We start from the raw sequence: 26,599 nt of genomic DNA on the forward strand, positions 1-26,599 counted from the left end.
GGTGTTGGAGACTTAGGCTTGCATTATTCACTTACAGTGCTGACTAGTTACTTGATATGGAATACCAAAAGGGGTGGTCATTATTAAAACATTCAGGAAATCTTTCTACAGAAGTCATTGTTCTGAAATCTTCTTCACTGTCCATCTGGTACTTTGAATATGACTAGCTGTAGTCTATGCTTTCTAATGCACAATCCCTGCAAACATTTATGTGCACACATTTGTAAGAACCAGGCTAGAATTCTTAAGGGAAAATAACACCCCTTATGAACAGACACGGTTTGGTTAATTTAGAAGGAAGAAGTGAAAAGAGCTGAAACATTATCTTACTGCATGATACAGTTGAAATATATACTGAAGAAGTATAATCCCTCTCTTTTTGCTGTACAAGCATATAAAATAGCCAAAGAACAATTTATCTTTGATAATGAAGGCAACAGATGTACTACAAAGGGATACACAATTAAGAATATTATACATCCAGTAACATTTGTGATAAACAAGGTTGTGAGAATTCAGATGACAGTCAAAACAATATCAAATCACATCTGAATCTTACCTTAGAATTTTATTGATTGCTGTCTCTTTTTCCAGAAGGTTTCTTGCTCTGATGCTGAAAACAGATTTACGGAGCTGTAAAATTAAGAAAAAAGACAGCATACTTTTTAATTGTCTCAAAACATAATGTGTATGTGACAGACCAATTAAATACAATGATGCTGAGTGCATAAAAAGGATGGTGGAAAACAATCAAAATGCTTATGTACATCTTTTGGCCTTCCAATCCCAGTCCTTAGGTAGTTCTGCATAGAAAGAAGCAGACAGTTTTTCTGTCTAGCACAAATTTGCTGTATTACACATTTCTTCTCCAATTGGCCAAATCACACTGTTTTGCTACTCCTCCATTTGGATTTTGACTAGGCTGGATCATACTCTGGGGATGTCTTGATTGTACAAGAGAGCTAGCAAAAAAAGCTCAGATGTATCATTTCAATGTCTTTTTTTCCCCCCACAGATGCACAGAAAAAATGTGTTGAGCAAAATATGCTTATGCTTGCCTCTGGTCATGAACAGTGTTTCAGAAATCTTCTTGTGAACAGGACTTCCTGAACATGAAATGAAAGGACTGAAGATACATGAAAAAACAAGCAAGTGATTAACAAACATGGCAAATCAAGGAGCAAACCACAGCTGAAGAATTTAGCTCAGGAATTGCACCTGTGATGAACAGAAAGCCTCTGGCACATTTTAAGACTTAAATCTGTCAACTGTTTGAGATCGTTATCTTGAAGAATATGTTGAGAGAGATTTGGAAACTTAGCAATCAGTGTCCTGGTTTTGATCAATCTGAAAATGAATCTTTAAGCACATTTCTTCAAATGTTCTTTAAATTTTCTAAAAAACTAGCTTAAATCCAGAGTCATTTGACAAATAATTTTGCCAGAACTTCTCTGAAGACTCATATTGACTCTGAATCACAGTAAGATCTTACTTTGCAGAGAAACAGAAGCCTAGGAAATATCTTAAAGACCTGTTAATTATACTGGCTGTACTTAATAAAATAGATACTGCTTTTTAAACCTGTTTAAAATTGTAAGAGTAAGCCACAATGTCTTTCCGACCCCTTGCCTTTACAAGTGTGGCCCATTTAACCTTTCTCATGTCCTAGCTCTTCTCTGTACAACCTGTAGAAGTAATAACAAAGATGCTTTGAAAACACCCCTATTTTGAGGATCTGTGCATTCCTTAAACAACTGGTAACTTGAAAATGGAAATGAGGTATGCAACACTTCAGAATGTAGTTTGGAAAATAAGGTATTGGAGTTTCAGTTACAATTACAGAAAGAGTAATAAACTTGCTGAATATTTGAATATAAACAAGGAAAATTTCCATTGCCTGGATATAGTTAACACAAAAATAAACTGAAAATCCTAGTATGAGATATACCTGCTGAGGAATACATCCAGTGCAAGCAGCTGGGTGTGCAGCTGCAGCATGAGCTGCAGGTTGAGCTCTGGGGGTGCAGGAGCCTGAGCCCAAGGCAAGAGGCTGTGAACTGATGACTCTTTGCCTAACAAAGGCCACAGGGACCTGTGGCACTCAAAGACATGACAGGAGCTGATAACCCTAGACTTTTGCTTCCTTAGTCTGTGAAGGTATAAATGCCCAGGGTGCCTTTGCTTGGGATCTCTTTTTAGTGGCACCCAGCTCAAGCTGCTATTTCATTAGTCAGTTATTGTACCAAGATTAAATAATTTAAAGGATCTGGATGTGTGGGACTCTGCTTTGGGAAACCTGGTGTGACTGTGTAAGTGCAGGGTGTGTCACTGGAGAGGGGACTTAGTACCAGCTCAGGCGATGCAAGAGTGACTGCCAAAGGGGCTCCTGGATGGTCAGACAGGGAAGTAATATACCACTATAGTAATAATCTGTAGGTATAAATATGTCATATACTGAAACACATTTGTGTAGGTTTTAACTCATTTGCAGTACCCTGACACAGGTTTAGTGAATTTATCAGCATTGTACTTTATTATGGATTTAGATACATCTGATATAATGCGGAAAGCAATGGCAACCCTTTCACATACATTCTTTTTCTAATGGCAGTGAAATTAATGTCAGTGGAATCCTGTGTAACCTTTTTCCCCTTAGCAGAATTGCAGAAAGAAGCCTCTAAATCACAGGAGCACATATTTTACAAGATGTTAGCTAATAATTTTTTAGGGCTCAGACTTATGAGAATAATGAGGGTGGTAAACTAGTTTTGTGTCAGTTCTTTTTTCCTGTTACAAATAAATGCTTTAGAATGAAACATCAGAGAAAAAAGGCATGGCTACCTAGTAAAGTGTTACGTCCATTTATTTCTAGTAACAGTTCTTGTTAACATCTTAGAAACTGAAAAGATTTCAAACATATGAAGCATTAATTTTCTACCAATTTTCTAGTTTTTGCCCATCGGATTTCAGAAAAAAAAATAGCTGAGTCATATAAATTTTTCTTGAAATTTTCTACAGCTCATATCTGTCACAGACTACTTCTTTCCAGTGTTTAAATTAGGTGACAGAACACCTTGGCCTTAAAGGCTGTGGCCCAAACAAGGAAATTCACCCAGGTCCTCAACAAAGGAACATGCCCTGGGAAAGCAGAAATGAGGAGTCTGTATTTCCAAAGACTCGACAAGGATGTCGAGTGGTCACTTAGTGCTTCAGCAAGCCAAATGTTAAACTACCTACTGCCAACAAGAAGCACATCTAAACAAAGGGTGCTGGCAGGCCTAGGACAAGGGCTACTTACATACTACCAGGGATGCTGAACCCTTGCCCTAGGAAGCAAGATGAACAAAGCAGATAGTGGTCTATTTTTTTGCATAAAACCACTGCTAAATCCCTATGCCACCCCAGCTGGAAATGGTTTGACACACTGTGCCTAATGCCTTCAATAAACACCGTAGTTATCTGCTGTGGATGTGCAAGAGCAGTGCTGTACTAAGATATTTGGCTGTCACACAGCCAGAGGTGCATCAGCCAGAGAGGTGAAGGGAAGCTGTAGGAAGGAGCACATCTCTGGAGCCACTGAAATGGGAGAGAAAAGACTGGGTTCTGTTCGCATTTTCAAAGCTGTTCCTGAATTTTATTTAGTGATGCTTGAACAAATAAGTAACAGAATTATAGAATCACAGAATACACTGAATTGGAAGGAACCCAAAAGATCAGGAAGTCCAACTCCTGTCCCTGCACAGGACACCTGAGTAGTCACACCATGTACCTGAGAGTGTTGTCTTACACTTCTTGAACACTGTCAGGCTGGTGCTGTGACCACTTCCATGGGGAGCCTATTTCAGAGCCCCACCACCCTCTGGGGGAAAAACCTTTTTCTAATTTCCAATCTAAACCTCTCCTGACACACCTCCAGGCCATTCCCTCTGGTCCTGTCACTGGTCACCACAGAGAAGAGATCAGTGCCTGCCCTCCTCTTTCCCTCATGAGGATGTTATAGACTGTGATGAGGTTTCCTCTCACTCTCCTCCAGGCAGAAGAGATCAAGTGACTCCAGCTGCTCCTCACATGGCTTCCCCTCTGTAAGAGATGGTCCGAAGATCCCTCATCTGCCTCACGACCATCGTCAAGGACAGAGACTGAAACCCCTAAAAGGGACTTTAAAATCTCAATACAGGAGTTCTGGCCTGGCTGAGGTGGGATGTTGGCCAAGTGCTGCCTGCAGGTGTGTTCGATGGAAAAACACAGCACGCATATCGGAACATCAGAACCTGAGCAGAAACAATGGGCAAGTCACGGTGAAGTGACTGTGCCTGCTGACTTGTACTGGTTGACGCTGTACCTGCTGACGACCAACTTGTTCTGAGTTCTCTAAATGAACACACTGCAATGATTTCCCCCACCTGTTTGGCCAACTGCCTGTCGCTTCGGAGAGGACTATAAAAACCCTGGAGACCCCCGCTCACTTTTGTGATCACCCCACTGGACAAACTCGCGTCTATAGGCATCTTCAAAAGCCTCGAGGACTCGACCCTCCATGTTGGTAGCTATAATCCCCTTCCCCTCTTTTCTGTTTTTCTAACTATTCGCTTTTTCTCTCCCTACTATCGCATTTGTTGGCACTAAATAAAGGTGCATTTGTGATTGAATAAACTGAGTTTGTCCCCCGCTGTGTCTTTCGTGCTCTGAGATCCCTAAAACGAACCATCACGAACCCCGCTTGTGTGAGCGGATCGTGACACCCTCCATGCCTAAGAAGTCATAGGAATGGAGAAAGTTATGAGAACAGGATGTTGCATCACATTATTTGTGCAGGGTACATTTATATTTCCTTTACTTTTTTTTTCAGGACTAGCTGTGAAACTTGCAGCTGAGACAGGACATCCTTGGGCACTGAGCTTGGCCTAAGCACACCCAATGGACTGCAGCTTAGGTGAAGTTTCAAGGATTTTTTATGATCCTGTCTGTGTCTGGACTGGGATGGCATTTAGACTGGAGTCAGGTATCCATTCTTTAATCCAGGAATACATAGGCATATACAAGATCCTAGAGTTTGTGCCTAGTGATCTCAGTGGTTCAAAATGGAATTCACAAAACAACCTAGGCGCTTCCAAGGATTACGACTTTTGAAGACAATGGTACTCCTTTCTCTCTCTTTTCTCTTTAGGAATCAGGAGCCCCTTCTTCAGCAGAACACTGCTGAATTTTTCTCGATTTAAAAATATCCAGAAGAAGCAATACAAGAAAATATTTTCAGATAAGCACAACTGAACTATTTCTCATATTCAAAGGAGTCAAACAGCAACACACATATGTCAATATGCATGCTGAAGAAAATCAAACATTACTGTAGATTTTTAAAATATGCATCCTTATTTCTATATTAGATAAATGAACTAAACTACTTCCCATTTAATTTTCCAAATTTGCATAGCACACCAGGCAAATGCAACGGGACTGTAAAAGCAGAAAATGGGGGTGATGATCAGTATTTTGTTTAATAATGTCTAGATGCCTCATGCTGGTGTAGAATGAGGCTGGCAATTAAAACTTTCGATACCTGCCGAGTTCTGGAATGTTGCAGAGGAAATTATAAACAGTGTTAACATACAAAAGACATTACTCAATCAGACAATGTGAAATTAAATAAGTACAGTACACTCTACTGAGGTTATTTTAGGGTACATCTGTTTAGCCTGCTGGGTTTTTTTATTACAGATTGTGCTGTACTGTGAGGACACCCTCAGTGTATCTTTATTAGCCCTTATTTATTTATTTATTTACTTCTCTATACCATCTATAAGTATGCTTCATGCAGAAACCACAGTGCCATACAGCTTTCTGCTAAAGATTATTTTTTAGCATATGACACTGTCTTGAAATCACCTAACAGCATCTGATTACTCTAAAATATGTTTTCAGCAGTATGCTTCATAGAACTCTTGCACGTTACTTTAAACTGCAAGGACCTGCAGTGGCAGGTCAGCAAATTCCCAATAGTACTTCCTGGATGAAAAGGTTTTAGATGGATAAAATGTGCTGCTACTAAACCATGAATAAAGCTTGTATCTTGGTTCTCACATTTCTTTGAGTTTATTTACAAAGACATGACCACAGATTTAGGAAATCTGCAGGTAGTGCTTCTCTTCCACGAATGTCGACACCCTTCTCTGCTGCTGTTGGCAGGACAGACTTTAGGCAGACAAATTAATTCAGTTCAGTCAGAGTGAACTTGGTCTAAATGCTACATCCCATGAAATCCCATTTGTCGACAAGGACAAAGCAACCGCTGTAAAATAAGCTAAATCACAGAACATTGTTGCTCTGCAAGTGCCACCCGCTGCTTTGAAAAGGTACTGCAGACATTTTCAATAATGTTTATTTCAAAAATCCAGGCTTTCTACACTGGAAGAAGAAAATCCTTGGCATAAGATCAAAAGCAAAGAAACACAGGAAAACATCTTTGTGAAGTGTCAGGAAATGACTCTAGACCAGTCCTACATACTAGATATAATGGCACAGCACTGCTAACGTCAGGGGAATCAATGCCAATTTATACCCTCTAAGACATGGCTGAATGGTTTTATGTTTCGAGAAATGATGTATATTTTGGTTTAACAAGGCTTGATGTATTTCTCCAGCAACATGTTTACAGTGCCCAGACCTCAGCAAATGCTCCATAGAGCAATTATTTTCAACTTGAATTGTATAAAGAATTGTATGCTATCAACAGGTAAAATCTGTGGTGATGTAGTGTATGATTTTTGTATCAGACTACTTCAAAGTTGGCAGAAGAGACAAGTGTTGCTGGGTGTTTGGGAACACAAGGTGAGACAAGGTCATAAATAAATCATGAAATATGAATATCTGAAATGTTCTCTTGACAGTAGAAAAAAAAAGCAGTGGATGCAGAACAGTTTTCTAAGGTAATTTCTTAAGTGTTATATGAAAATAAGGAATTTTGGCCTAGTGTTGTCAATAATGCTCTTATAGGAAACTGCAGGAACATATGGGAATAGTCTGCTGTGCCATGCCAGAAGTTCCAAGGAAGGAAAAAGAAAATCATCCAAAGTCTCTGTTTCAGTTTGGAATTTGTTGTATGCCAATGGATGGTTTACGTAGACTTGCAGAATGAACAGATTGTTAGGTACTATATTGTTATTTAAACATGTACAGCTTTTAGGGAAAATATGAAGAGTCAGTACAATAAGCAATGTATCAGAATATTGTTTATGAAAGAGCAAGGAAATATTTGGGAAGAATCTGTTAAAAGCTTGAACATTCCATAAAACATAGGATATTCCTGGCCCACAGGAGTTTGCTGTGTAGCCTCTCAAATGCAAGTATTTGTTCAACAACATTCTGCTAATGCATTTTTGATTTGAAGAGATTGGACTCTTTCAAAATGTGCGTGACAAAAGTCACATGAAGAGTGATGGAAGGCCAGACTGCAAGTTTTTGGTAGATACCTTACAAAATGTTCACAAAAATTTAGGCAAGTTAAGCGACTAAATCCTATAGGTAGCAGGGAATATCTTAAGCTCTTTTGAAAACTTTGCATAAAGGCTGCAATTACAAGGGACGTCTAGAGATCACTAATCCATTCCCTCTCTCAAAGTAGAACTAAGTATTTTCATTTGGGCTTTGAAAATCTGGCCCTTTTTGAGGTTGTCCTATGTAAGAAACAGGCTCACTAGACAGTCAAGAAAGTGGTCTAGCATTAGATAAGTACCAAAAGGACTGAAAGGCTGTCCATTTGGATCAGATGTCTAGAATGAGAAGTGGCCATAATCTCCTTAACTCTTGGGAGTCTTCGACCTGAAATAGCCTTGCTTCATTTTGTAGCCCTTGATTGCTGCCACTGTCTCAAGGAAGGTAAAGTTCTTCTAATTAGTTGACTACTGGTCTGGAAAATCTGCATGTCTTTTCATAACCAAGAACTTTTTTCAATTAGGTCTGAGAATGTGGACAAGGGTGATACTAGCACTCACAAAATCTCCAAAGACCTAAAGGGGGGATAGTCCATCTCAGACACATGGAGGAGCAGCTCCATGGAGAAGAATCCCTCTCTTTCATGCCTTATAATAACATGGCGGGGTTTTTCTGCTTTGGTATACCTAAGTTTTAAACTTTCATAGGTTGAATGGGTAGATTTTTTGTAAAAGTATAAAATGGTTTGGGTTGGAAGGGACCTTGAAAGATCATCTGGTCAAATCCCTCTGCAATGTGCAGGAACATCTTCAACTAGATCAGGTTGCTTAGAGCCCCATCCAATCTGGAAGTGAATGTTTTCAGGATGGGGAACTCACCATCTTGCTGGGCAACTTGTTTCACTGTTTTACCACTGCCATCATAATTCTCTTTTCCTTATATCTAGCCTGACTCTACCCTTGTTTAGTTTAAAACCATTACCCCTTCTCCTATTGCTACAGGCCCTTGTAAAAAAGTCTGGCCCCATACGATAAGCCCTCTTCACCTACTGAAAGGTTGCTATAAGGTTTCCCCAGAAGCTTCTTTCTCCAGGCTGAAAAACCCTTTTTCAGCTCATTCTCATAGGAGAGGCAATTCATCCCTCTGATCATTTTAGCAAATGCAGCCTTGGGTAGGTTTGCGTCCTTTTGTTTTCTGTCTACTCAGTGCAGGAGTCAGGGAGACCCTGTGAAAAGTTGATAAAGAGCACAGCATAGATTACTTGTGGCAGCCAACAACAAGTGGAACTGTGGACTCCTGGCCAAGCTGATGTGGGGTTTTTACACATTCAGCTGGGTGTGCAGTGCTGGAGGAGAAGGCTCCTCTCCACACTTTGAGCTAGGGACCTTGATGCTCTAGGGAAGAAGGGACTGTCAGGCTGAGCTAGACTGGGAATGGAAGATAGGGACAGGGAGTTTCAAGGGAGAGGTAAGGAAAACTATTACTTCTGGTTGTACAAGCACATGCATCTGCCTTCACTAGAAAGCAGTGATCACTACTATTGTTAATCAGTTCAAGTGAACGAGTCCTGTGACTGGATGGAGGAGACTGAAGGGCCTGGAGACAGAGATCTGGATTCTTTGGTAGAAGCAGGAAAAACCAATGTAGAAGGTTCAAACAGAAGAGCTTTCCTGTAACTCAATCCCTCATCAACTCTTTCCTCCACACCAAAGTGTGTGCTCCTTGTTACAGTACAATTGCACTAAAACTTTTGTCATGTTTGTATTTTGTTTGATTGAAGAAAAAGAGAAGTATGATTATATCCTTGCATTTTAATATATCTTCACAGCCTTTGCATTAAACACTTGAAATATTTTAGTGTATAACTGATGAAGTAGAAAGCAAATGCCAGAAGGAAGTCCTGAATTATGGTTCTTTTTGAAAATGGCAAAGTACCCAGTCCCTGGCCTCCTTTCTCTCAAAATGTAATTGAAAACTGGCATTTTTTCAGGAAGACTTTTGAACATACTATGCAGAGGCAAGAGTGACAAAGATATTTAAAATATCTGAATATTTGAATATCTGTCATCTGAAGTCAGAGACAGACCACAACAGAACAGTCTTGCTACTATTGCAGTGGTGTCTTCACTCTGAAGTCAAACATGGTCAGAGAAGTAAAATATTACCAGCTCAGATGTGTATTGGGTAAAATTCTTCATATTGATTAATGGTTATTTAGACACAGGGACATTTTTACATACCCATTTTATATGAAAGAAATAAAATCATGAAAACGCAAAAGAGTCAAAGAGGTCAGCCGATTTTCAGTAAACCTGAAATACATCACTGTATTAAGTTCATTCGAAAGAAATTATGAGAACAGACATGGCTCAAAAATCAACTTTGAAAATCATGACTGTAATGGACAAGAAAATGCTGGATCCATAAGCCATTATCATTCCAGCAGGTACATTGTTTTAATGACTTTTCTGAATGTCATAACAAGATAGATTTTGGCATTATCCTGTGAATGACAGAAATAAGTAAGACTTGAAGCACTTGGCTGTGTTTAATTAACAAGTGGTACATAGAAACTGAAATTATAGGAAAGAACTCAATTCAGACAAATTAAGAAAATGAAGAAAAAGTTTGAATGATTTTCGTTGGTATGCATGAAATTCTGCATTATAGAAAAATACTACAGAACAAAAAGTAGTATCTAGTAGTATTTAAAAATTAATAATGTTTTCTACTTGGAATACAGGTGCAATTATACTTTATTAGTTCCTTCTATATTCAAAATTATTGTCATAAAATTATTTTTTCAAATTACTTACAAAAAAGAATAATCAGGAACACAACACTACTGTATCTTTTCTGCCAAAATTCTGCTTTGCACAACTGAATGCTCAAAATAAAGTTCAGAGAGGTTGATTAACTTGGGATATAAGTTTATTAAAATAAGAAACAGAAATTCTGGAAATTTTTATTTATGAATAAATATTATATCCTTAGATTCAAGGAAGAAAAGTACAAATGAAATATATGAGCATGTCTTCACGCCTGATGGTTTTCTGAAAGGTATCTTGGGACACTCTGTCTTCCATACTAAAATAAATGCCTTAGAGAACCTGCAAGGCTATTTTAGCTTTTGCAACTACAAATACTTTCTGAAAGGCAAAGTCCTTTTGGAAAACTCTCAGAAGATTGTCTTTTTCTTCTCAAGAAACAGAGTAGTTAAAGAAACTGAGCACAGATCAGAAAAAACGCCAACATAGAACATATATTCAGATTAAACAAAAACATCAAGATTAGGGGGCATGTCTCAGCAGCTCACAGAAGTGGTGCCTATGATATTAACAAAATATGTTCAACACAGATTCCACCACAAGGTCGGCTGCTGAACATTCACAGTCCTCCATGGTAATGGCTCTGGCTACCTCTGAGATCAGCTGTCACTTCCTGACCACAACCTCCCTTCCCAAAAGTACATTCTGCTGTAAGCAGGAAATCAATGGGAGAGCCATATGGTGTGGGAGGTAAAGCTTTCCCAGGAGCTAGACCTTAGTGCTGCATCTGGCTCCCACCAGACGAAGGAATGACTACTTACTGCACTGCTTACAGAACTAAAACCAAAACTCATACATGTGAAAGGAATCAGAAAAGAAATAGGATGATAGAAAGGAGAGAAAAAAGAGAAGAGACTTTTGCTACTATCCAATTAATCTTATAAATCTGGAAATAAGGGAGCTGACTTGATTACATTCCTTTAAATAAGTGGGAGATGCTCCAAGTCTGAACTATAAAGTACATGCATATATTAAACGCTTTCTTTGGTAATTCACTCCTGCTTTGCCACTGTAAAAGTGCACAAAAGTTATCTGCATTACGTGTACATATTGAACCATAAACATGAGTCTGTCAGCTTTGAACTTCAATCTAACAGCCACCTGCTCTGTTGTATGGCCAGGGATAAGTAACCTGTTCAGAAGTGTCCATCTCACAATAATTTTCTGCAAGGTTTTCTAAAAGTTGAATGTCTCTTAGGAAAGCACTTTGAAGGGTTTCTGTGCCCCTCTGATTCCAGTCTTGAAGTTAAGAAGTCAAAGCCAATGTTCTACAGCCAACTCAGATGAATTTCACTGGACACCTGATTTGTCATAAATCCTGGGTTAATTTAATTCTTCGACCCCCTGAAACTTGCTGCAACTATGCCTCAGGCTATGTGATAGCCACTGAGATGTCCATATTTTCTGCCAACTTCCTTTCTTCTCATCCACCCACTCACACTAAAATTATGTTTCCATACTTCATCCAGTTCTTCTGGCCAAGAATTTACCAAAATATTGGTTATCTAAGGAAATTCCAAGCACACTGTGAATAATTTTCATACAAGTGTAGAAGTATAAAAGAACACTTCCCTCTCAGTCCCTAAAACTCCCCTTTTCCCCCATCTTCAATATACATTTAATACCCTAAATCCCTCTTTTAATCTCATGCTTTTTCCAAGAATTCTTCCTTCTCTCAGCAGAAAATACCTCCACAGTGCTTTCTACTACAACAGGGGAATGCTCACTGATCTGAACAGTCCTGGTTTCTCTAATTTGACCATGGGTTCTTCAACTCATGGCCTGCAGACCACAACAGGACAGACTAAGTCGGCACGCAGAGGGGGTACATCTGTGGCAAGATCACTGAGTTTAAGTAAACTTGCTCTGCAGGACCTCAAGTGGAGAGAAAAAATGATCATCCTGCATTTCCAGCAGTGTTAAGTTCAGAGAGCCCCAGAGAATCTTAGTTTTACACACAAAATGTTACAGATAATAATGAACAACTCAAACAAAGCTCTCTGCTAAGCTGCCTATCAAGCATCTGTATGTGGGAGAACCCAGGTGTTGCTGGTGTTGGATGTAGAAGGGAAAACATGGTACAATCTGTATCCACACACCGACTCAGACTCCACACACTGACAGAGAACCCTTAGGGGATGGATAAAATGTAAAGGGCATTTAGGTATCAAAAAGTGATTTTTTTATAATAATGTTTGGTTAGTTTATAACTTTCCCAACAGTTTAAAAATTCGGAAGAGTTAGAAAAAACTCACGGATTTGACTAGAAAAAAGGAGTATAGCAGAGAAATCTGTTTCCCAAAGCTGCTCTTTTGATTTGGCATAGATGAAAATCATATCAAATGGATTGTAGTCATGGTTACAGTGATTTACACCAAAAATACTTTTTCCAATTCTTTTGAGAAGGTAGAACACCTTAAAAAAAAGGAAGAATGCAGAGAAAATCTACTCCCCCTTTACACCTTAAAACAACTTTTAAAGGAAGTGGATAATTATAATAATTGTAATACTGAAAACACTAACTAAATTCATTCTGTAAGAGAACATATATAAAATCTGCTTTATTGATTATCACAAATTATGGGGCAGATTGATTCTGAACACAAAACCATATAGTGGCAGATTTTTAGAGAAAGAAAAAAGGAATATTGCTGAAGTGGAAGTAGGGGAAAATGATAAGGGAATGTAAGGGCTTCCTATCAATTCAGCAGTGTGGAACACAGAGATTGTGACTTAAGTCCAGGAGTAACTGGAGGGACTAGCCACAGTTCAGCTACCACAGAGTCAGATCTGCCAGCAGGATCTCACCTTTTAATTCTACCTTTTAATTCCACTTTTTTCATCAACTACAATGTAAAAGCATGTGAAAAGTGTCTGCAGTCATCCCACTGCTAACAGGAGCAGGGAGAAGGCATCCTGCCAGGCACTGAGATCAGTAAAATGTTTTGTCATGCTTCTTTTTTACAAAATAGTAAAGAACGGATGTAAGGTTAATACTTAAGCACAACCAGTCATTCCAAGCTTGTTTTAAGGATATTTTTAAGATTTGTTCATACAAAAGTAAGGTTGCCTTGGCAACTGTAACTACAGAAAGCTAGAGCAATTACTTTCAAAAATCCTTCTAGGTGTTTTCTCCTGTTAATAGGAATGTGTAAATACCTTGTTTTAAGCTGCATTTATCAGAAAAATTATTCATCATTGTTTCTACCCTTGAAGCATGGGGATCCTAAAGTATGTGCTTAAACCAGGTTGAATAGTGCAAAGCCAATTTGCAAATGCTCATTTAAATTCAAAAAATTAAAGTCAGATAAAGCATATTTGCTTTTGAAGGGAAGAGAAAATTTGAAAAGAATGCAGCATTCTGTTTCCATATTGCAAGATCTCATTGAATAAACTGTGCCATGTATTCATCTGTCTTCAAACACAGTAACAATTCGCTTTTATAAACAGCAAGCAAAAGGAATTAAGATGGATTTAATATACCTAAATTATATTCATGTAAACAGATCTACTGAGCCACTGCACAGCTCTGCATTGCATACCGTGTACTTACCTGTGTGGCTGAGACAACTTTAAGGTCTTTGTTCATCTCTTCATTACATGGTAGAAATGTACTCTGATTACCCTGGCATAGTGTTTGAGATCCATTATTAGTGATATTTGGCATAGGTCTGCTAGCCCCTAGGCTGATCATTTAGTAACTTATCCACTTTTCCTGCTGTGCTTATTAAAGCAGATGATGTCCATTTAGGCTTCACTCCTTCTTACAGCCTTCTCAGCCCGATATGCCATATTTTGCCACAGTCCTCCCTCCCAGGTCATGCGGCTCAGCTTTGGCTTACTGATGCCATAGAACACATCGGCCACAAGAATGGTTTCTTGCACAGAACTAGGGATGGCAATGAACACTAGCTTACAAATTGTCTATTTTCATTCATTAGCAGAAGAATAATGATTTTTCCAACTCTCCTTTCCCAGTTCTGCCTCCCAACTCTGCAGCTCTGCCAGTATGAATGCTGGCTTGGGTTATGGCTGCAAACACACACTAGGAAAGCCAGTTATACTATATAACAGCAATGCATAGACGTTTTTTTCTTGTCTGTGATTCTGTAACTTAAAACGTATTTAGAAAACACAGATGTTAATATTCAAAGAGGATTCAACAATGAACAATACTGAAACAATACTGAAACATAACGGTACTGAAAGTACTTTTCTTTTCTCTGTAAAAATGTCACTAAATCATGCAATAATACAAGTCATCAAGGACCGATATCTATGTAGATGCCACTAGAAATCTGGGAAACCACTATCTTCCATGATGTACATAAACTTTTTTTTCTGTCCCTTTAATTCTATAAGACGTCAGAAGTCACATATGTTCACTTATACTGCATCATCATCATCATCATGGTCATCATTCCAAGCAGTGTTAGCGTTTTTCAAACCAACCATCCATGGGAGACTAACAGCTTTCAGCACAATGGGTATCACATATATGTGTTCAGGGTCTGTTTTCTAGTGATTCCCAGACTTACAGATAGGGTAATATCATCTAAATAATTAGAATAATTTTTAAATTTTTTTCCACCGTCAGTGATTACACAGAGATCTTAATAATTTATCCAATTTTTATGCTCTGCTTGTTGAAGCAGATGACGTCCATTTAGGCTCGATTCCTTCCTTCACACTTCCTTCACACTTCCTTCAGTGACGTGTTTTTTCAAGGTTGCAATAGTATCAAGGCACTCAAAAATCCACTGTGATATTCAGAAACTTTAATTTTCCACTAGCTTCTCAGTGCTTAACAGCAAAACTATTTAAAAAAAATTGCTTCAGATTATGTATTCATAAACAAATACTGTATCAAATCTTGAATTCAAAGGAGACAGGAAAATTTAAACCAGAAGAGGATCTGCTATTAAACACTCTGCTGTTTTAGACTAAATTAGACATAACATTTTAGCCTATGTTCAATCATTCTAGCTTTCTTCACCTTTAATGTAGTTTAACAAGCTGAATAATCTGATGCCTTTTCTCACAATACTCTAGGCAAGATATATACTACCCTATACTCTTTATTTACCTTTTGATCAATATATCTGTTTTCTTCAATTGCTGATCTTTTAGAGTGGTCACATGAGGAAGAAGATGCTGAAGGAAGCCTTCGCAGCAAACAGCTGGTATCTTGTTGCTGGCGATCAATAAACTGCTTCATAAAACTTTCCCTTGTGAACAAATAGAGGATATTGACACATTAAAACCCCAAGAGGAGTTAATATTTGTTTCTCCTTATGACATATCACAAAAAATTCACTAGGGCAGAGATGGATAAACTCCTGAGAAAAAGTTGTACTGGGGTATAGATGTATAATGAACAGAGTGCCAGAACAACTGATAACACTTGAATTCATTTATTAGAGAAATCCCTAACTGAACTGAGACTTGGATCTCTTGCATGTAGATTAAAAAAAAAAAAAGATTTTTATTATTTATTCATCAATTAAAGTGCTAAATACTTCACGTGCCGTTTGCAGTTTTCAGCTCTTTTGAGCTCATTAAACAGCAAGTTGTTACTTCAATGTAAATCAAATGCTGATATAATCCAAAGGAAACATACTCTCTGCATGAAATTCTTTCTTGAAGATTTCAAACAACATCTGTTCATATAACTGCTTTGAATGTCAGTATTAAGGCGTTTCAGCAATTCTGTGCCTCACATATGCCATGTTTAAAAAGCAGAAGCATTTCTGTTTACAACAAATATACATTCATCCTACCGTGTTTTAAGTTCAATAGAGTTGCCTCTTTTCAGTGTAAACTATGTCAAAACTAATTTTTCTCTTGAGAGATATTTCTACATAGTACAACAAACAGCTTCAGATTTAAAGATATGATTTCCTAGTGCTAGTTTGAAGTCTGTTTCAGTAGTTAATAGGATCGTGAGTGAGTACAGAATATGCTGGGAGAAACACAGCTAGAAAGAAATACCAACAAAGATTAAGGCCAGGAGAAGAGTGCCCTCCATTTATAACCAAATGGTACTTTGATACTAAAAGTAAAACACCTGTGATTGTTTCCTTGAGGTTTGGAAGGTTGCTTTTCCTGACCCTTCTTACCAGCACTATTCCTTTCATTCAGCTAAGGTACTACAAACATGTCAAACCAGTTGACTTAGCTTCCTTGTGAATTTAATCAAAAGAAATGTAACCTCGGGAAACTCAGAACAATGGCAGCAGTCTTTCAAATCATCTTCTCTTCTGGCGTGTGCTTGTTGAGGACATTGAAACAGGCATGGAGAGCATCTCTTCAGCCACCTTGTGCCATTTCAGCAGACTTTGCAGCTTGTATATACTAGAACAGCCCTTGGATTTCTGTCAGATTTTTTTGACACCAAGGAAAAATAATTGTATTCTAACTGATGAACACAGATTCTTGGAATGGTTTGGGTGGAAGGAACCTTAGAGATCATCTTCTTCCATTCTGTCTGCCATGTGCAGGGTCACCTTCCACTAGACCAGGTTGTTCAGAGCTCCATCCAGCCTGGCCTTGAACACTTCCAGGGATGGAGCACCTGCAGCTTCTCTGGGCAACCTGTTCCAGTGCCTCACCACCCTCACAGTAAAGAACGAACTAGTAGATCCCTGAGCATCTGATCTTTAGTTAAATGAGTTTCACAGGAAAGTGGTAACTAAGCAAATACAAATAAGGGACAAGGTCATCACAGGCTAACTGGTATTAGATGGTCTGATTTGCCCTCTCTAATGATTTGCTACCAGCCTACTCTAGCTTTAAAAACCTACATGAGAATCCATTAGACTGTTAGTTGTCCATGTGAGTCAAGAAACTAAAGTCCAAATGAAAGAGGAGAAACAACACACCTTTCAATTATATTGTACTTCTCTCAGTTCTGATCAATCTAGCAGCTTTCATGAATAACATATAAGGAATGCTAGGATTGCTTTCCCCCAAATGAGAGAAATGAGGTATACCCTAAATGCCACATCTTTTGAATGCCTATGGTAATTCTGTTTCATTTCTTATTTTCTGAACTATCTGCCTGACACACACGAAAAAAACTTAAATATTTTGAGTATTATGTGGCCCCAGAAAAGTTTACAGCATGCTAGCAAAGGAAATATTTCAATACCTGATTTTTGGAACAGTGAAATCTGAAGGAAGCTTTGAGATTTTCACCATTTGTGGCCTATTTGGAAATTTTTCAAAGATGCGTAGACGTAAGGGAAGCTTCTCCTTTGTATCTGCATTAGCTTCACTTTGCTTTAGCTGAAAACAAAGAAAAAAAAATAACAGAAAGAGAAATTTTGCTCTGTAATATCACACTCATTTTTCACACTCCAAATAACAGTGGCAATCATTTAAAGAAACAGAAGATGGCAGCAAAGACCTACAGAAGGTAAATTTGACACAAGTTAATAGCCTGTGACAGAAGGTTACATATGCCTAACAATACTATGCCTTTAACTGAAAGACATAAAATGGGAGGATTGAAAATAGTTTTAATTTTAAAATACAAAGCATATTTGTGCCCTATTCAATATGCTTATATCTATGATTTGTTCATAGATTCTAACACTTACATCAAATAAACACCCATGATCTTTTTTTACTAGGCACATCTTCCTGTATATGCTGACAGCTCCTTGATACTCAAAGACAACACAGCACTTTAAAAGCCAGAAATTTTAAGAGAATCTAGCTCCCAGAGCACAAAATAACAGGAAAATTACAATTTAGATGAGTATTACAAGTAATGACAAAGAACTCAAAAGACTTCATCTACATCACTGATATTCAGCTATGGCAAATCGTATAACAAATATTGCATTTATAATTATCCACAAACAGTCATTTAATGGAATAATTCAATCCATCCAAGTACAGAAAAGGCAGATACATCTATCTATGCGGACAGGTGATGGTAAAATAAATGACATAAGAAAAGCAGATATGATATAGAGATATGATTCCTGAATACTGATTACCTTACGTAACAATTCAGGTGATTTATTGCCACAAAATACCAAGACAAAAAGAAGCAGTGAAATTAATTTTCACATTTATTTTAAACTGTATGTGTATTGTAAACTATTTCAGCAAGCATCCAACTAAAATTTCAATTCTTCTTCTCACCCCTGCTTGTAAGCAAAGGTTTAGAAGCTTAAATTTTAAAAGATATTTTAACCATCAGCACCTGCAGGGAATACTGTTGATAGACATCAGCTACAGATTTTTACCAGGAGCAATTGCCCTGGAATTCAGACAGAGCTTTAACTCTCGTTTGCCCTGCCTAGTGAAATGCATGCTCCCCACAGCATGCTGTAGAGGAAAAACTGCTCTGCTGCACTGTCACGCTATCAGCAACATCACCACTTCCAGCCACAGGACAGCTAGAACTGAAAATCAATTCATATTCTCTTGGATAGAAGTTGTCACATGGACTGAAAACTGAAGAAAGCTGAACAGCTACAAACAAAGACAAATGATTAATGGTAAAGCTGATTCAGAATAAAAGGGAAATGTTGCATAAATCTGTACTGTGTCCAGTCCTGTTTCACTGCTTCATTAATGATCCTTAAAAGGAAGAAATGATGACATTAGCACACATGATATTAAAATGTGAAGAGTTGCAAATACCACATTGGACAAGGAAAGGACAGATTCAGAAACAATGGCAGGAAAGAAGAGACTGAAAAAAATCTAGATAAGGAATAAGAGCAAAAACTAAACAAGAACTTGGACTTCAATATAGCATCAAAAGGCCAATTTGGGCACCAGTTGCATTACCAGCCAAAGGTTATGTTCACAACCAAGCTCTGTGGGTTAGATATTGCAGATATGAAAAATGATACAGAAGTTTCCAGCTCCTCTCTGTGCTGCTTTGAAGAGAACAGATCTGGGTATGCATTAATTTCTAAATGCCGTCTTACCATTTTCTCACTGACAAGAGAAAATAGCGCTGAAGAGGGCCATGAAACCAGGGGAGGGCTGTGTAAACCAACTGGGACAAGGGACAAAAAAGAAGAGAAAGAGTAAAGGCTCCCAATATTTATTCCCCATTTACCATAACTGATAATAAACTAAGAGCAGGGGAGATGGAGTAAATTTATGTAAGAAATATTTGAAAACAAATTACTTCAAGAATTACAACAACAGTGTACACCAAATAAAGGAATGAGAGAACTGAATTCAGAAACAGAATTTCTAGGATGAGAATAAAGATTACTAGCCTTATGGGGAAATCTCTTAGTGTTCTGAAAGATCTCCAGAGGGAAGTGCCTCATCATTTCAAAATCAGACTAGTCAGAACCCCTGAAATGTCAGAGCATTGCCAAAAGAAATTGTTCACTGAAAAGGAAATTAATTAGATAATCTATCAGGGCTTTTCTGCAACATTTTGCTGTTGAAAGCTTCAGGAAGCAATTATTTTTTAGAGGAAAAAAAGGTTTCCAGTTTCTGACTGTTTCTGAATTGTTTTTCAATAAGAAAACACTGCATAAATATGCATATTTTTTTGGCACAGACAATGTCACTTACAGCTATGAACTCCTGTTTTCTTAAGTCACTGTATATAGAATAGAGAGCACTGCAATGTTGTCTGAAGTCTTAGTGCAGAACTTAGAGCAGGGAGAGCTTGAAAGCAGAAAACTGTATAGCTCAAAAGGTAAAAAGGGGATAGGAGAATGATTTAAGATAGGCTTTAAAAAAAACCTAAAGTCAAGACAGTTCTATTGAATATCTCCAATTACTCATGCTGTGATAATATTACCTATTGGGGAGTGTGAGGCATTTAGCTTCCCTGAGTTCTTCTCTGTGTACTTAGGGTGTAATTGTTGCTCCACATGACACACATCCTGTTTTGTATTGCTGCCTAGAACCTTTATATTTTACCTTTTTTTAACACTTGACAAAGATGTATTTTTAAAGATACAGAATTATTTGAAATGTGGCTATGATAGCACAGAATGTTTCTAGCAACAGCTAGACCCAAATAACCCAATAAACTCAAATAAAATATCCAAACATTCTTCTCTATGATTTTTAGGTTTTATGTATTACTCTTACTATTGACATAGAAATGCACACTGGCCTGATTTGCTCTGCATAGTCCTCCGTCTGCAGCCCAAGAGCCTACTGGGAATGTTCAAAAATATTTTGTCAGCTTGGCCTGGCTTAATTCTCTTTTTCATGGTAGAAACATTAACATCTGTAAAGTCATTGAAGAAATTTTTGTCTATCTCACTGCTTACATGCTGCTTGAGTTTACTGAAGCAGATTTAAGGGCACAATGCATACAGTACAACTGTCCACTTTGAACACATATCAGTGCACTTTACCAAATAGTACCTAAATGGTGAGGAATGTTAGAGAGGATATATTAATTTTGGATTCTTGTGGTTGTTTGAATAATACTTACAGGTCCCTGAGCACCAAGCTCTCCCTAATCTGTTCACACAATTGTCTTAGATCAAGCCAGAAGACAGCTGTGAGAAAGGCAGACTTACAGGTGAAGAGAATGTTTGTGTGATCCTTTTCTCACAGAAAGGCATTATGGCTATGTCTCCATTTGGTTTGGAGCAGTTTGAAGTCTGAATCATCAGCATTTCTTGTCTTCTGGTTCAGTTTTTGTGCTGTGTTGGTAAAGAAAACCAGATTCTTCTTGAAGGGAACAAAACCGCAGGCTCCACCTTGGTTATGCAAAAATGCAGTCTGGGCTTAAGGATCACAGGCAATGGCTGGTCCTTAGGATGGCTTTGAACCCCATGTGTGATGGGACCGATAGTCCAGTGTGAGACTGAATCTGTTCTGAAGAAAACCCTCCTGACCTGCACACAGTGTGAATGGGGTGGCAGCAGACACTGCTTTATTGTAACAATTCTGTCCAACAGCACAGGTGTTACGTGGTATAGTCTCACCCATACTACTTTATTGCAGCTTCAGTTGTAAATGTATTTTTGACTTCACAGCTTCCTTAGAAAAATGTGATTGCCAAAATCACCTTTAGTATCATTAAGATCTAGCCCCTTAGAAATGAGGAGAACTTGTAAGTGGTTGTCCTAAATATACGCAGTAAGACAAATGGTGGGGAAAGTGGAAGACTGGGAAAGGCAGGGCACAATAAAGGAGACAGCAGGTAATGACTGTGCATGAGAAAAAGGGTTTCTGCCCGATAGTAACCACTGTAAATGTGGTCAGGGTGAAAGTAGTGAGTTCTTTTAAAGTACATACTGCAACTTCTTTAATAGCAGGGTTGCTGAAAAATCACTAGAGAATTGGAATGAGACAATCATCAGGAGCTGATTAGGAGAGCTGCATTTCCATAATCTCTCCCTGTGTGTGGCAGAAGAGACATGCCACAGTGCATTTCAGATATTCAGGTGAATGCAAGGCAGTGTCACACCTGCCCTCCAGCTGACATCCTCTCCTGTTGAAGCAGGATGTGAGAAGTGTCTGATTTTCTCAGGTGGAAGCTGACAGTCTGAAAGGTGGGAGCGCTCCAGGGTCTGGTAATATGAACAAGATCACTTGTTCGAAGGGTAAACTAACATGAGTATCTCTTAATACCCCTGATTTGCATTTAGGGACAGAAACAACCTCAAAAGAATTGATCTTGCCAAAACAAAGCAAAAGATCAAATTTAACACAGTCAATGAGTTTCAAAGCCATCTACACTTTGGCGAGAACATGCTAAAGGAGATACAGAATTAACCATATCTAAAAGGTAAGACCTACCCGTTCCAATTATTTTGTTGTCTATTCATTTAGTTCTGATCATGGAAAAGGAGCCAGTAATGTGCAAAACTGAAAGAGTGAAAGATGCAGTTTTCATATGGTGCATGAGGCAAGTGCATGTGAAATTCACTCAAACGCTCTGCAAGTATTTCAATGAAATCAAACGACCAAAAAAATATACGGCAATGCTCTAACTCTTTCATTTTAGTTGGCAGGCTGAAATGAGTAATTCCAAATTAAAACCTTTGTCACTGATGTCCACATAACCTACTTAGGAGCTGGCCAGCAGCCTAGAATAATTTCATGGTGACTGAAAAGTTCAAACCTTTTGCCAAAGTTCAGGAGGTCCAGTAGTGGATGATTTTAAATGAATATTGTTTGGTACATTACAGTGCACTGCTAAATATCAACATTTTTCACTGCAAATCTTCTTTAGGGGCTGCATTTGAAGAATAAAATGACAATACAGTATCTGTGTTGCATGCTTAGCAGGTTATCATGTGCTCCAACACCAAACACTTTAAGCACAAGAGTGCACATGGATGAAAGACATTACAAACTGATACCAGCACCCAACCAACAGCTTTGCAGATTTTTTAAATTTATCCAAGTTCTCCGATTTACCATCACCTTTGGCTTGTAAAAGGGAGCTTTGAATGAAAGCGAAGTAATTTGCATTAAATGACATAATTTAAAACACTAAAAATCAGAAAGGCAAATTAAATGAGCTTCTTTTTTCCTTTCTGTTATTCTGAAATCATATGGACCTGGCAGATTTTTGGACATGAATGGGCTATATTAAAAGAAGACATGCATATGGGTAAGCTGTCACATCACACACTCAGATTTGGCATCAAATTGTAACAACAGTTTAGTACCTAAATTTGACTTAAAATTCAACACAAATCAGATGTTCAGATACTATTATTTACACCTGCAATTTCATTTACAATGAAGAAAAATGTTGATTTTGTTTGAGTACCCTGCACCATAAAACAAAAGCAAGGTAAAATCAAGCTGGAAATTAGTGTAAAAAATTGGATAAATAGAATTCGGGTAAAACTAACACAACGTTTAAAAGAAATATTTATGAAGGGTAGATCTTATTAGTATGTTTACAGTGCTATAAAAGACTGACAAAAGCCTAATCCATTGCTTAAAGTCACATGGCACATGGTGTCTTCAAGCCATAACAGTTGCCTCTTGGTTCTTCTAGGCCCTGTGTGGTGGCCCTGAGACATAATTACACCAGGTTTTTTTCTCCAGGTTTTCCAATTCTTCAAGGCATCTGAAACAACATGTGAGATTTGTGTGGAGTTCTGTAGGATTACATTTGGGTTGTTCATTGCCTAATTGAGAGGCAGTTTGGTGGCAGGTGGGAGAGCCCTAGAGAACTGCGTGTCTCAGAGTCCAACCTGGTGGAGCCTTGTCGCCTCTTTCTTTGCAAGCAGTCTCTCAATCAAAACATTACTTGAACTATATCAAGTAAAATATTACTTGAACTACCTGGAGCTACAGGAGAGAGGCAGCAGTGAGGGAAGGGTTTTGCAGCTTGCACAGAAAAGGGTTCCATGTTTAAGCTTGCTCTCTCGTCCTGTTTTACTGCTTAGATGTATCAGTAGTGAATTTTACCCTTTGGGTGCACCTAAACAAAGGGGATCTTGCAAGCAATAAAAAAATCTCCCACGTAGGTATGGTTAAACAGAACCTAAATTGATTTTAACCATGTTCAGCACTGCCATGAGGAATTTTCAGTGAAATATACCAGAAGCTATAATCTTAGTGGTGCTGGCATTCAGAGTAGAGACTGCACTGTTGATAAAAGCAAAATAAACTGAAAAAAGTTCCTGACAGATGGAGGAACCAGATTACATGCATTTCTCACAGGCAGAAGATCTGTTTTTTTTAATAAACAACTTCTCTCTGTAACAGGGTTTATATGCTGTGTGTAGTGTGGTTTGGTGCTGTGACTGCTATATCCTGGTTGTTGATTTAGGTAACTTTTCCTTCAGTTTTGCATTAAGTCTTCCAAATTTAATAGACATTGAGTAAGATTTCACAAATGTGGCATTTTTAATAACTTTCTTCCAGAAATGTACCTCCTATCAGTTCTTCAAGAACAAATGCTGCTGAAAAGATATGATTCCAATTCAAATAGTGGAAAACTTATCTAGCAAAATTTGGCTAAGATATAGTCTATTTATCTAAAAGATGACAGGAATCCAAATTTTCATAGTTTCTCTGTAATCAACTGAGATAAATAAGATCAATTTTTCAGAGCTATTACTTCATACCAACTACAGACTGGCAAACATTGCTACATGGTTTATACTTCAGCCTTATTTTAAAGTATTTTTGCCTCTGCAGGGACAAGTACTATTCAATCAAAAGAAAATGGGAAATCCAAGATTCTGTGTAGTCAGAGTTTGTAATCAGACCCCAGGAATGTGCTTTCTGGACCAGATTCAACCTTCCTGCCTTTAGACTAAAGTAGCCACCTAAATTCATTTCATTATGTCTTTTTATAGCTAAAAGTGATGAAGAGACACTTGAAGAGGTCAGCTCAAATCTTGTGTTGGCTATTTATTTCACATGTATTTAATTTTTTTCCATGGACTAAATAGGGAACTTGAATCCAGTATGTTCTTTAAATCAGATGCCTGACTCCCAGTGCTAGGCAGGATGTATCCAGGCTGCAGTATAAATGTACATGTCCTGATCTAGGGCAAATTTTTTGAGGAAACCTCCAAATGGAGTCCCTCTAGAAAGAAAATTCAAGTGGCCCTTCCCCAAGCTGGTTCAGGAAAAAATTTTCTTAGACAAAAAGTGGAAAATATTTTTTTATTCAAGGAGCAAAGTGTTCACAAGTATAAAAAATGAACAAAATTAAATAAAAAACCTCTTGCTGTTCTGAAGTGAGATGGCAAAATTGGGAAAGTCCTTGCCCTGGGGTGTAGCTCAGCTCTCCCAGTCTCTTATCAGTCCCTCCAGTGCTGGAAAATTCCAAGGGCCAGGCCCTGGTAGGCCGCAGGCGTGAGATCTGGGCTTTTTCTGGGTTTTTCAGTCCAGGTTTAAACAGTTCCAAGAAAAAGAAAAGAAACAGTCCATGGAAATTCTTTGCCTCAGCTAGCTAAAAACTAACTAAAAAGCACAGGAGAGGTCTCTCTCACTGTCTGTCCATAGACAACAGAGTCCAGGAGCCGAAAGCAGAGGAGTGAGTGCAGTTTCTGAGAACAAACTCCGCGCTTCTTCCTTCCCTCCTTTCGCTCTCAGGGCCAGTCTAAAAGGTGCAGAACTTAATACCCAGCATAAACAGAAGAGACAACTGGGGATACAAGCATCTCACAGTCACCCCAGAACACTATGGCAGCATTCATCTCAGCTAATTACAGTCCTGCAAATGGGAAGTAAGCTGTACAATCATCTAGGCACTTCTTATATTCAGCTGGAAAAGGTATCTCCAGATATTGGCTCATCCCATACTAACTCAAAAGTAAGTCAAGCAAGATGGACTGTCACCTCAGGGTAACTCCTCCACTGATTACAGGGGCAGTGTAAGGCTACCGCTGAACCAGCAGTGGGCTACGGGCCTAAGAACTGGCATAGGATCACCCATTGTGTTACACTGTTAGCAAGACAAACTGCATGCTTTCTGCCTTGGGCAGCTAGCACTCTCCTTGTTCATGCCTGAGAATAGTTTGGCACTTATCCCAACTGGGCATGTTCCCTGTAGGCAGCAGGGGCACTTCCTTTTAAATGGTAGGTAGTTTTGGGAGAGGAAAATAACTTTATGTATAAGTCAAGCTGTGCCAGCTGGCCAGCTTTAAGGACAGAGAGCACATCCTGGACAGCTTTCTCTCTTGGTACAGATTGGCTAAATTACTATCTTTGAGAAGATGTTCTAGTGTAAAGAAGATAAAATAGTTTACAGATTCACAGCATCATTTAGGTTAGAAAAGACCTCTATGAGCATAGAGTCAAACCACTGACCTAACGCTGTCAATATCTATCTTATCTTAGATAAGATAAACCACACCTTTATTTTAAAACAGTTCAGGGGCATGTTTTGATGGATAGTTTAGAAAAGATAATGAAATGAAACATAAATTTAATGCTAACATGACTAACTCTTCTTTTAATAGCTATTTCACATACAAATGCCATAATGAATATGAAAAATACAATTTTCATAGTCATTATTTTTCTCTTGGGGTAAGTAGCAGATATGTTTTTGTTTCCATACAAAGGTTAGTGAGTTACAAAAAAACATATCCATTACAATAGAAAATGCATTACATGCTCCATTTCACCGGGGGGAAACTTTTTGACACTTCATGTAAACAAGGCATCATTATTTGTTATAAACTATATAAGTGATGAACAATAAGCAACTAAAATATTTTCAAGTGAACAAAAGCACAAGATGTATGAATTCTGCTCTTGTACAAATATAAACATTCAGTATTGACTAGTTACAATGTATTCATCTTCAAGATTCAGAGATATTCAATATTTATTTTCCTCTTCTAGTTTCTATACAAAGGAAGATTCCTGGAGGTAGCTTTGCAAATGGTTTTCACCTAAAT

At 38.2% G+C, this 26,599-nt stretch overlaps 1 protein-coding gene across 1 annotated transcript in view; it reads right to left on the reverse strand.

Moving 5' to 3' along the window:
• Positions 1-26,599, reverse strand: part of NALCN (sodium leak channel, non-selective) — a 238,087-nt gene that overhangs the window by 49,592 nt on the left and 161,896 nt on the right. Inside the window, exons 16-18 of the mRNA XM_066176413.1 lie at positions 17,410-17,546; positions 15,346-15,487; positions 560-633 (exon numbers count right to left, since the gene is read on the reverse strand). Coding sequence (XP_066032510.1) covers positions 560-633; positions 15,346-15,487; positions 17,410-17,546 — 353 coding nt within the window. The remainder of the gene's footprint in view (positions 1-559; positions 634-15,345; positions 15,488-17,409; positions 17,547-26,599) is intronic.

Source organism: Chamaea fasciata, unplaced genomic scaffold, assembly GCF_029207755.1.
Source record: "Chamaea fasciata isolate MVZ Bird 193981 ecotype frontalis unplaced genomic scaffold, bChaFas1.0.hap1 SCAF_2, whole genome shotgun sequence".
Lineage (NCBI taxonomy): Eukaryota > Metazoa > Chordata > Aves > Passeriformes > Sylviidae > Chamaea > Chamaea fasciata.